The following is a 12,830-nucleotide window of genomic DNA, read 5'->3' as shown; positions in this document are numbered from 1 at the left end:
AATAAGGCATTTTTTGTTTCATTATTATTTAACTCTAAGTCATTCTTTTTTACATTTCATTTTATACAGCCTAAATGCGATATATAGACAGCCTAAATGTATAGGCATGTTATTGAAGTGTTGTGTTGATGTGCTGTTGTTGTTGTTGTTGAAATGCTAGTTGAAGTGTTGTTGTTGATGTGCTGAGCGCTCCTTGCCAGCCTGTAGCGTGTCACGATGTATTTCTTAAATGGCAGGCTATAGCCGAGAAATACCACTAATAATACAGTCTAGGTAAGGCTACCTGGCCAGCTCCTGATTCATTTAGACTTAGTATGTTGTTTAATAGCCTGTTATGCATGTGGCATTAAAACTTCTAACTTGTAGCGCAGCCTCTGAATGTCATAGAGACAGACCAAAGATATCCCATATGCATCGGAGTCACATCTTTCCCCCGGAATTGTTTACAGCTTTTTTGTTGTTGTTGCATAAAACATAGCAGACTTAAGCGTCGTCATAGACTGTTTTATATAATCAAGTCCATTACCTTTTTCCTAAATCTTAAGCTAACAAGGGGTAGGACTATGCTTTAAGCATCAATACCCTCACATACCCCTTCAATTCGAGCCATGGTTTTAACATAACACACCAAGCCCACTGACACTGAGATATTTAAGGAGTGCATGTTGGAATTGGTTGAGAAAAATCTATGGATAGAAGACTATAATTTGTCTGTCAAACAGGTAGACCTACCTCTTTTATTTCTTGAAAAGGAAGAAATAGGCTCCAACACAAAGCCCTCCTGTTGTTAGTAGCCTCAAGTCAAAGTAAAATGAAGATTGTTTAAATGAATTAGGCTTCTCAAATTAGTCTACTTTCAGCACCCATGTCCACCTCCACGGCAGCCGCATCATAGTAATGTAAGTTATGTAAATTACTAGAATAATGGCTTATGAGGTCAATAACTCGGATAAATATCTTCATTATGGGCAACAAAATATATTGTTTTTATTCAAATAAATTATAGGAGTAGCAAGCTTACCTCTGGTCCTCCTTCTCATCTTCAAGCTCTTCCTCAAACTGAACAGGGCACCAGTAGGCCTAGTCCTCCTTCAAACTGAACAGGATACCAGTAGGCCTAGTCCTCCCTCAAACTGAACAGGACACCAGTAGTCCTAGTCCTCCTTCAAACTGAACAGGACACCAGTAGGCCTAGTCCTCCATCAAACTGAACAGGACACCAGTAGGCCTAGTCCTCCTTCAAACTGAACAGGACACCAGTAGGCCTAGTCCTCCTTCAAACTGAACAGGACACCAGTAGGCCTAGTCCTCCTTCAAACTGAACAGGACACCAGTAGTCCTAGTCCTCCTTCAAACTGAACAGGACACCAGTAGGCCTAGTCCTCCATCAAACTGAACAGGACACCAGTAGGCCTAGTCCTCCTTCAAACTGAACAGGACACCAGTAGGCCTAGTCCTCCTTCAAACTGAACAGGACACCAGTAGGCCTAGTCCTCCTTCAAACTGAACAGGACACCAGTAGGCCTAGTCCTCCTTCAAACTGAACAGGACACCAGTAGGCCTAGTCATCCATCAAACTGAACAGGACACCAGTAGGCCTAGTCCTCCCTCAAACTGAACAGGACACCAGTAGGCCTAGTCCTCCTTCAAACTGAACAGGACATCAGTAGGCCTAGTCCTCCCTCAAACTGAACAGGACACCAGTAGGCCTAGTCCTCCCTCAAACTGAACAGGACACCAGTAGGCCTAGTCCTCCCTCAAACTGAACAGGACACCAGTAGGCCTAGTCCTCCCTCAAACTGAACAGGACACCAGTAGGCCTAGTCCTCCCTCAAACTGAACAGGACACCAGTAGGCCTAGTCCTCCCTCAAACTGAACAGGACACCAGTAGGCCTAGTCCTCCCTCAAACTGAACAGGACACCAGTAGGCCTAGTCCTCCCTCAAACTGAACAGGACACCAGTAGGCCTAGTCCTCCCTCAAACTGAACAGGACACCAGTAGGCCTAGTCCTCCCTCAAACTGAACAGGACACCAGTAGGCCTAGTCCTCCCTCAAACTGACCAGGACACCAGTAGGCCTAGTCCTCCCTCAAACTGAACAGGACACCAGTAGGCCTAGTCCTCCCTCAAACTGAACAGGACACCAGTAGGCCTAGTCATCCATCAAACTGACCAGGACACCAGTAGGCCTAGTCCTCCCTCAAACTGAACAGGACACCAGTAGGCCTAGTCCTCCATCAAACTGAACAGGACACCAGTAGGCCTAGTCATCCCTCAAACTGAACAGGACACCAGTAGGCCTAGTCATCCATCAAACTGACCAGGACACCAGTAGGCCTAGTCCTCCTTCAAACTGAACAGGACACCAGTAGGCCTAGTCCTCCTTCAAACTGAACAGGACACCAGTAGGCCTAGTCCTCCTTCAAACTGAACAGGACACCAGTAGGCCTAGTCCTCCATCAAACTGAACAGGACACCAGTAGGCCTAGTCCTCCATCAAACTGAACAGGACACCAGTAGGCCTAGTCCTCCCTCAAACTGAACAGGACACCAGTAGGCCTAGTCCTCCATCAAACTGAACAGGACACCAGTAGGCCTAGTCCTCCATCAAACTGAACAGGACACCAGTAGGCCTAGTCCTCCATCAAACTGAACAGGACACCAGTAGGCCTAGTCCTCCCTCAAACTGAACAGGACACCAGTAGGCCTAGTCCATGCACACAGATATTGCATATTTTTGACAAATAAAAAAATATTTTTGGAAGAAGCCTTTGACTCGCTTCCTGAAGTGCCAGTGTACACAGCACAGCCATTGGTTAGGAAGCACAAAATGGTTTCCATCAGTAAGAGCAGGGAAGGCCAGGGCTCATGATAGCCTGTCCATTGCAGTGTGTAATGCAGTGTAGCCTAGTTTTATATACATCATCCCAGCAGTGCAAAAAAACTCAGGAAGGAAGTACATTTTCTTAGAAATATAACTTTTCCCTGTGCTTCTCCGACTATGCTTTGCGTATAACCTATAATATAGGTTATGGATGATTCGATTGAGACCAAACTATGCTTACTTGATATAGAACGCCCAGCAGAGAATCAGGGATGAGGGGCATCATCGGGACATAATAAGCAACTCATTCTCAAACCCTGAGCAATATGGCATTTAATCAATTATAAACCCTTCCTCTAACTGAAATTGAAAAAACAGTACCCTCCCCCATTTTCCTCCGGGGTGACAAATGTGTACATTTCGATCGCTCCCTAACATCACTGTGAACCCTTAGGTCCTAAAAGCCACCCTTTTACTGAATGACAATGAGTGGTTATTCCATGAACCGAGTGAGCCACTGCTACAAATAACAAGGGGAGAAGGCATTGTGTACTGTCATCCATACTAAAACCATTATTACTCTGACTCATTATTACCAGTAAACCATGATCCATTTGTGAGTGTAAAGAATTGCTCTGGAATCTACAACTCAACCATATATTAACATATAAGTCCTTTACCTCAGTTGCTTCACTGCATGCTGTTGTATAATTGGAAAAAAATCACATTTAAAATCACATAACAGAGAATGAACTGCAGCATAAGCTACCTTAGAGACTGGGATAATGGCCCTACTAGGCTACCGTAGAGACTGGGATAATGGCCCTACTAGGCTACCGTAGAGACTGTGATAATGGCCCTACTAGGCTACCGTAGAGACTGGGATAATGGCCCTACTAGGCTACCGTAGAGACTGGGATAATGGCCCTACTAGGCTACCGTAGAGACTGGGATAATGGCCCTACTAGGCTACCGTAGAGACTGTGATAATGGCCCTACTAGGCTACCGTAGAGACTGGGATAATGGCCCTACTAGGCTACCGTAGAGACTGGGATAATGGCCCTACTAGGCTACTGTAGAGACTGGGATAATGGCCCTACTAGGCTACCGTAGAGACTGGGATAATGGCCCTACTAGGCTACCGTAGAGACTGGGATAATGGCCCTACTAGGCTACCGTAGAGACTGTGATAATGGCCCTACTAGGCTACCGTAGAGACTGTGATAATGGCCCTACTAGGCTACCGTAGAGACTGGGATAATGGCCCTACTAGGCTACCGTAGAGACTGGGATAATGGCCCTACTAGGCTACCGTAGAGACTGGGATAATGGCCCTACTAGGCTACTGTAGAGACTGGGATAATGGCCCTACTAGGTTACCGTAGAGACTGGGATAATGGCCCTACAGAACATATTGTAATTGAGCATGTTAATCACATGCAGATAATCTCCCACCATGTCTGAATAATGCTGTAATGCCTTTTAGATACTCTGGCTGCATCCCAAATTACACCCTATTCCCTATATAGTGCACTACTTTTAAAGTAGTGCACTATATAGGGAATAGGCTGCCATTTTGGACGTCCACTGAGTCTCTGCAGAGTTTGCCTCTATTGTTGGAAGCAAACATTGTCCATAAATCACCACATTGTCGTTAATCCGTCTCTACCTCATTGGAAAGCCTGTAAAATCTCCTGGGTTTCAGTTCAGATTCACTAGAAGTAGCCGGGTGACTTGAAGTGCCTGCTGGAGAGGAATGAAGATTTTTTTTTACAGCAGGAACAGAAACCCCATCAGCTCTCCACTGACACCCTCAAGCCTGATCTGACGGGCAGCTTTGCGTAGTTTCGGATAGGTGGAATGGCATGGGTTGAGTCCCAAATTGTACCATATTCCCTATATAGTGCACCAGTTGGTCAAAAGTAGTGCACTACAGTATGTAGGGAACAGGATGCTTTTTGGGACACACAGCAATGCTCACTGAAAGCTTATTTTTAAATGAACCACTCCTGGGGGATTAGTTCAGGGACACAATGCAGTCTGTGTCAAGCTTTTCCCCCCAAAACTCTTCCATTTTCACATATTCATTCTCATCCCTGCCTGTTGGTCTCTCCAGTCCTTTGGTAAATTAGTATCCCTTGAAAGCATTGTGTTGTATCCACACCTGGATCCCATTGACTCCTGCGTTCAGGCCAACGAGACTGTGCCTCTGGGAGTGACTGCAGTAAAACACAATTAAAACCGGCTTGAAGTCGTTTACTCAACTCCCTCACACACACATTACACTAATTGCAAAGTTCTGTTGGGTTGGGCGACATGTCCTCCCCACCCACCAGCATTTAATGTCTAAAAGTTAATACCGAGTTATAACTAATGTCATGACTGTCCTGATCAGGTCAGGTTACAGGAGACCACAACCCTACAGATTATCTCTCAACCCCAACAGATGAGGAGAGATATAGGGGTCTGAAGATGTGGGGGTTTTATGACCCCTCACACCCATGTTAATTCTGAGGCCACAGAAAACATTCCCTCTCACTATGGAGAACCAGCCTCAGAACTTTAAACATGCAATAAAGGGACTTTGGAACAATGGTTTCCGTCAACTACAATGGTGGTCATGACGATAGATGGAATATGAAAATGTATGTCATTTTTGTTTTGTTATTAAAGGTTAATAGATGACGTTATTATGAAAACATTGTAACGTTAAGAGTTTTCCTCGTATATGCTTGATGTTTATACATTGTACGTTGTGTGGAAAATGTCCAAATCAAAGAGAATGTTTCGGTAGAGATGAAATGTGAAGTTAGTTGTCTAAAATTGTATTTGAGTAAAATCTATACCTTGCCCCTTAAACCTGGTACGCCCAGAGAATTGCCCTGAAGGCGGTTACGCCCACTTCTGACCCGAGGGTATAAAACCTGTGAGTGCAGAATTAACAGATATGACTAAGTGACCCGAGCTGCAGCCAAAGGTCTACGAATCCAAAACGCAACAAGTTGAAGACAAAGAAATCTTTTTCTACCCAAGCTACGGATGAGTAGCGTGTCTAAGCGGGTGTATTCAAGCCGAACCACCTAGCCTCCACTCCCCATCGAATCGTGGTATCTACACTCTTTCATCTTTACGCTGTGAGCTCTGAGCTACAGAGCTATCTGTCCTCCGAAGACCCCTTCCAGAGCGAGGACAAAGGAACAGGCCAGTAAAGCCAAAGGACACGGACATCGTGTCGTGAGGACACCTAGAGAGGTGCGCAGGAGAAATGCGTCATTGAGCAGCTTGAACGGTCCACGCGGGAAAATCCACGGAGACCTTCCACAAGTAATAACATCATTATATTCTGACTCATAACAGCGGCAGTTTGGGGCAAGGCTAGGGTTAGAATGAGCATAGCTGACAATTTCACCCAAATGTATATTCCTCTTGTGTAGTTTCTCTCTTTCTCTCTCTTTTAAATCCCCATTTTGGGTAACACGTGCCCTAGTGTGTTGGCCCGTTATACTAAGTTCTAATCAATAGCCTAGAATGTGTTTTTGTGTATGTGTATCTTTTATCATCATTTTAGCTTTTTAGTAAATAAACATTCAACTAAGACTGGTGTGGTGCGAATTCATTAGTGAGACCCGGGTCCGTGCAGAATCCCGGGCTATACGACGTTCAGAACGAGACTGTTAGAGGCAACTGGTTAATTAGCGGCTGTGGTAAAATCGATATTCTGATATTCTTTGAGTTAATTTGGGAAATAGAAACTCAATAAAAACTAGTTTTCCCATGGTGCCCCAGGTTAATGAGTTAATAATTGCTTGATTCAGTTAATCACGTAATTAGAAACTTGTAATCATTCGATGAGCAACAGTCGCCACATTAACTAATACAACGTCACGACACTAAGTTAATACCGAGTTATAACTAAATGAATACCTAGTTATAGCTAAGTTAATAGCGAGTTATAGCTAAGTTAATACCTAGTTATAGCTAAGCTAATACCGAGTTATAACTAAATTAATACCTAGTTATAGCGAGATATAACTAAGTTAATACCTAGTTATAGCTAAGTTAATACCGAGTTGACTAAGTCTGTACTCATTATTCCAACAGACTTTAGAAAGTACTCAACAACATTTCAGTCGTGTTTCTAAATACTCCTCCACACATTTCAGCTTTCTCTCTAAATCACAAAACCCTGATCACCCACAGGGTTACATAAGTTGCTGTAGTTTGGTCTAACATGATAACTAGATAATACTAAAGGAGAGAATGACTGAGGACTTTGGAGAGCATTTTAAGTAGCATCGTCTGTGACTAATCCGCTGAAAAGGTGATAGACCGATGCCTCAGATTGCTCTTGACCTTTAACCCCTGACATCATGTTGACTGCAGATGGCCAGAGACATGGGTGTGCGTCCCAAATGGCAATCTAACCCCTACATAGTGCACTACTTTTGACCAGAGCCATATGGGCCCTTGTCAAAACAAGTGCACTCTTGCACTATATAGGGAATAGGGCTCTGGTCTAAAGTAGTGTACTATATAGGGAACAGGCTCTGGTCTAAAGTAGTGCACTATATAGGGAATAGGGTGCCATTTGGGACGTATGCTGGTTAATCTCTGCTTGCCAGATGCTAATGCATCAGAGGTAGTAATGGGGCAGCACCTTCTGCCAATGGAAGACAATTTACAGCATCTTCACCGGACAAATCATCTTATGGACGGTTCACAATATTCTTGCTGGCATTGCACCGTACATAAATCCTTCCAACTGGAGTGACAGATAGCTTAGCAGATAAACAGAACGTGGAAAGTGGGCCAGCACAATTGCCATTGGCTTTTTGGTGATGTAACTCTCACCCCCATGCCCCCCTACCCCCTCCCACATATGTAATCCTCCACCTCCTTGTGATTTTGGCAGGAGAGGGCCCTGGGTCTTGCCTGCTAGCTTTACGAGCTGTTAGAATCGCAGAAGCCATCTTGTAAACAACAAATTAAATGAGAAAAGATCACGAGAGACTGCATACCTGCTCGGAAGGAACCATAAAATCTAATAAATGGGGGGGGGGGGGGGGGGGGGGGGGGGGGGAGTTGGCCTGGTAGAGGAGCGCTGCTTAGAATAATTACGACCTGGGAATTTCTCCTTCCTCTCCACCCCTCAAGAGGACTGCACCAACAGGAAGCCATGATGTGAGAGCTGATCTACACAGAGGAGGAACTTGTGGTTTTGTAAATGTAGGTGACTGTTATCTAACTCCGAGGATGTCCCCTGTCAAAGTCTTTATCACAGATTAAAGTAATAGTAGTGGAGGAAGTCGATTGTGATACGAGAGATCCCAAAATGTTGTTCAGACTTCCAATTTTTTGGTCTCATTTGAATCCGTTGTGTAGTGGTACAGCCTGCTGATTGGCTGCGGTGTTTTGGGACCGGCCTGGGGACAGCTAGGAGGCTCGTTGCTTCACATCCCAGGTTTACATCCTCGAGCTGGGAGGAACAATGAGACGCATAGCCCCTGTCTGGTGAGGAATAGGGTCATCAGTGTTGAGCACAGAAACAGTGATGCCACAAATAACCCAAGTTGAACAAAGGAAACACAAGGAATTTTTTTCATTTTTTTTTTTAAAGCTTTGTCTTGGTATGTGGGTCTACAGGGCCAGACACAGACAATAATTGTTCTGGCAGACCTACTGATATTGCTTGTTAATACTGTACATTTAGAACACACAAATTGTCACACTGACATGCCATACAAAACAGGCAACACTGACAAGAGAGAGAAAGAGAGAGACTGTGGCATTGCAAACACAGTGGAGCCTTCTCTCCACATCAGCCAGTGTGTGTGTGTGTGTGTGTGGGGGGGGGGGGTCTTGTCCTCTAGTGAACCAGACATTTCTTAATCACGTAGCCCCACACAACCCAACTGCATGCAAAAACACTGACCATTTCATTCCACTAAATCAGAGACAGACAGCGTCGACACTGACTGGTCTGTCCTCCATTCCCTCACCTGTATTGGACGGAGGAAGGCTTGACCCCTCCTCGTAAACACTAAGTCTGCATCCCAAATGGCACCCTATTCCCTATATAGAACACTACTTTTAACCCCTATGAGCGCTGGTCAAAAGCAGTACACTACATCTGTAGGGAGTATGGTGCCATTTGGGACAAACACAAGATGCACTCTGAGATGAGGCAGAGAGAAAATCAACAGGATGGTAGACATGAGGAAGGGAAGGGTTTCCTCACCGTTGATTACCTGGGGTTGCGTCTCAAATAGCACCCTATTCCCTATACCAGGGCTCGCCAACCCTGTTCCTGGAGAGCTACCCTGCAGTAGGTTTTAACTCCAACCCTGTTCCTGGAGAGCTACCGTCCTGTAGGTTTTAACTCCAACCCTGTTCCTGGAGAGATACCGTCCAGTAGGTTTTAACTCCAACCCTGTTCCTGGAGAGTTACCCTCCAGTAGGTTTTAACTCCAACCCTGTTCCTGGAGAGCTACCGTCCAGTAGGTTTTAACTCCAGCCCTGTTCCTGGAGAGTTACCCTCCAGTAGGTTTTAACTCCAACCCTGTTCCTGGAGAGTTACCCTCCAGTAGGTTTTAACTCCAACCCTGTTCCTGGAGAGTTACCGTCCAGTAGGTTTTAACTCCAACCCTGTTCCTGGAGAGCTACCGTCCAGTAGGTTTTAACTCCAACCCTGTTCCTGGAGAGCTACCATCCTGTAGGTTTTAACTCCAACCCTGTTCCTGGAGAGCTACCGTCCAGTTGGTTTTAACTCCAACCCTGTTCCTGGAGAGAAACCCTCCTGTAGGTTTTAACTCCAACCCTGTTCCTGGAGAGATACCCTCCTGTAGGTTTTAACTCCAACCCTGTTCCTGGAGAGCTACCGTCCTGTAGGTTTTAACTCCAACCCTGTTCCTGGAGAGAGACCCTCCTGTAGGTTTTAACTCCAACCCTGTTCCTGGAGAGATACCCTGCTGTAGGTTTTTGCTCCAACCCCAGTTGTAACTAACCTGATTCACCTTATCAACCAGCTAATTCTTAGAATCCGGTACACTAGATTAGGGTTGGAGTGAAAACCTACTGGAGGGTATCTCTCCAGGAACAGGGTTGGAGTTAAAACCTACTGGAGGGTAACTCTCCAGGAACAGGGTTGGAGTGAAAACCTACTGGAGGGTATCTCTCCAGGAACAGGGTTGGAGTTAAAACCTACTGGACGGTAACTCTCCAGGAACAGGGTTGGAAAGCACTGCCCTATACAGAACACTACTTTTGACCAGAGCCCTATGAGTGCTGGTCAAAAGTAGTGCACTAAATAGGGAATAGGGTGTCATTTGGTACACAGCCTTGGAAATAACCAATAGAACTACAGCAAACGGACAACATAGTAGTTGAAGGGTACCTACATAAGGGATTTATTACACATTCATAAGCCATACATAATACTTAATAAATGCTTATGTACTGTTTATTCATGTGTTATGAAGTCCTTATGTACGTACCATTTAAATAAAGTGTTAAACAACCTATCATTAACTCTCTCTTGTTCTGATACACAGCCAATTGAACCCTTATTCTGCATAACTATGTAGATTACACATCTCTGTCATCATGCACCTGCTTGGTCTCCTACGGACATATATATTATTTGACTAGCTGTTATCATTAGCACATCTGTCGCTCACCAGGTTACAGTTGTTTGGTTTTTAAATTGATTGCAAAGTGAAGACAGTCCCTCATTAGAATGTCTTTCTACCTCCCACATTCGGATGTGCTTTGCTGTGTCCTGAAAACAAGCAACGCTTTGGCAATGAAAGACAAATTGATTCTTCCACATTACTACCAAATGCCAAGCCTAACTGCCACCCAGTAAACAGACTGGCAAATCTTTCAAACTCATATTTGACAGTCTGTGTATTGTTCCCCTCTTAAATAATGATGTCTGCCAAACTGATCCAATTCATCTGCAGTCCTCCAACACTTGTGTTTATATATCCACGCCACGGGAAGTCCGAGAAACAAGGTTTCTAAAGGTTTGTATCTTTAGATTGGAAGCCGCTCAACACTTGTACTGTGTATCCCAAGAGAGAGGAAATCAGCTTCATACATAAACTGGATTTCACTAGAACGGTTTCTGTTATAGCCTCCCTTCTCGGTTTCAGGAGTCAGTGAAAACAGTGCAAAATTATGATCCAATGGAAAAAAGCTCCTACTCCTGGTAGTGGATATATCAGCATCCATGAGGATCTTTCTTCATAAGCTGCTTTTTAAAAACAGACAGAGGACCCTGATATGGGGCCATATTGAGATATGGGGCCTTATTGAGATATGGGACCTTTACTGGCTCTCACTGGAAAGGCCCTGAGCCGAAACTGTTATCCCACTGAGAACACTGCTGCTCCAACTGGTCTAGCAGTCTGTCCACCGAGTCCTCCTTATTGTCCAGCTTCAGGTACCTGCGGGCACAGCCCAGGTCTAACCGGGGCCAGCTGCAGTGCCTCTGCTCCTCTATGGGGGTGAGCTCCGGGGGCTCCACACCGCCACACCCAATCATGTTCACACACACGTCTGAGCTGGGCTCACTCCGCACTCTCTGTGGGTCTGCCCCAGGTCCCCCGGGTCGCATGGCCCCTTCCTGTAGACGTATTACAGTCTGGGGCCCGTGAGGGCCGGGGTTAGTCCTGTAGCTCAGACTGTGGGAGCGCCTGGGCAGCGTGGCCGTGACCTCCGACCTCTCCCAGTCATCCCCTCCAAGAGTAGACATGGAGCTGGCTGACAACAGACAGTTGTTGAGCTTAAAGAGGTGAGCGGGCTGGGGGTCCGGGCTGAAGCCCCGTACCCTTGGCCCACCACCACCACCGGCCCTCCCCGTGTTGAAGCCCATCTTGCTGGAGTTGCATGAGTTGGAGTGGGAGGAGTGGAGGGAAGGGGTGGAGGCTGAGTCCTGGTGGTGTAGAGCCTCCGTCTGTACGGTGGCCTGCTGGTACATACGGTCAGTTGCCCTCTCCTCCTCTCTGCTGTCTCTGGTCGTCTGCAGCAGGGGCTCTGAGCTGGCTAGCTGCTGCAGATAGAGGATGTTAAGGTGGGTGGCAGGCAGACTGCTCACCCACTGGTAGTGTCTGGCCATGGAGTTGGCTGCTGCCATGTCTGAGAGGTCGGCCGAGGGCATGGCCGCCGACACCGAACAGATGACGCTCCGCATCTGGGCCAGCAGCATCTGGGTCTCCCTGTCGCGGTTCTCGTACAGCACCGTGTTGGCACAGATGAGGATGAACAGCCCCACGCCCATGATGACTGGTCCCAGGAGCTTCATCCGTTCACTGTGGATCAGACTGGCCGTGGTCAGCAGGCTCTTAGCCCCCAGGCTCCAACCGGATGACTGGGGTTCAGAGACACCCCCACCTCTAACTCCTCCTGCCCCGTCTACAGAACCAGAGCCTTGTTGTCCAACTCCTAGCAGCTGGGAACGCTGGGTCCGGTAGGGCCAGTACCCAGCCACTGCCAGGGCCGTGCCCACCACCACCACGATGACCCCCAGCACCAGGAAGGCTCCTGGCATGGAGCGGATGCGTAGCTCCCCGCGGATCAGGCCCTCCTTCTTCCGACCCCGCAGGCTGAAACCAGACATCCGTTGGCGTGGGGAAGGAGAGCTTGGCGTCTGGCCCCCGGGGTCCCCGGCCTTCTGGGTCTTCATGGTGTGGCTCGGTCCAGTGCCCTATCGGAACACTGTGGAAGGGGGGGGAGGGGGGGGGTTCAAGGGTTAGGAAGACACATTAATTATGGACTATCCATTTTTTTCAACTGTTGCTGATATTGTTCACCTTTTTCCCCCCTTCCCTTTTTTCTACTTTGTTTTCTTCCTCTTTTTTTAATCTTCTGAAGTGGGTTGTGAACTTTAAATCAACTTTTTGACTTGACTGATGCGACAACACATCCTTATCCGGTAAACATTGAACTCTTAGCCTCTTATAATTCATTTAATATGTTCTCACTATCATACTGCCCATACCTTT

At 46.5% G+C, this 12,830-nt stretch overlaps 1 protein-coding gene across 1 annotated transcript; it reads right to left on the bottom strand.

Moving 5' to 3' along the window:
* Window positions 1-11,164: 11,164 nt before the first annotated feature.
* LOC120027095 (transmembrane protein 200A-like) lies at window positions 11,165-12,517 on the bottom strand. The gene is made up of 2 exons (XM_038971933.1): window positions 12,198-12,517; window positions 11,165-12,137 (listed from the first exon to the last, which is right to left on the bottom strand). Exons 1-2 carry the CDS (start codon window positions 12,509-12,511, stop codon window positions 11,165-11,167), a joined length of 1,287 nt encoding a protein of 428 aa, XP_038827861.1. The 5' UTR covers window positions 12,512-12,517.
* Between the last annotated feature and the right edge of the window lie 313 nt (window positions 12,518-12,830).

The sequence above is a fragment of the Salvelinus namaycush genome, chromosome 32 (genome assembly GCF_016432855.1).
Source record: "Salvelinus namaycush isolate Seneca chromosome 32, SaNama_1.0, whole genome shotgun sequence".
NCBI classification, from domain to species: Eukaryota; Metazoa; Chordata; class Actinopteri; order Salmoniformes; family Salmonidae; genus Salvelinus; species Salvelinus namaycush.
Note: the sequence above shows the minus strand (reverse complement) of the source record. Positions and strands in the feature narration are given on the sequence as shown.

Coding starts and splice junctions, on each gene's coding strand:
- LOC120027095 (XM_038971933.1), bottom strand. CDS start 12,511: ATGAAGACCCAGAAGGCCGGGGACCCCGGGGGCCAGACGCCAAGCTCT. Junction 12,138..12,197: donor GGGGGTGTCTCTGAACCCCA/GTCATCCGGTTG, acceptor TCTGATCCACAG/TGAACGGATGAAGCTCCTGG.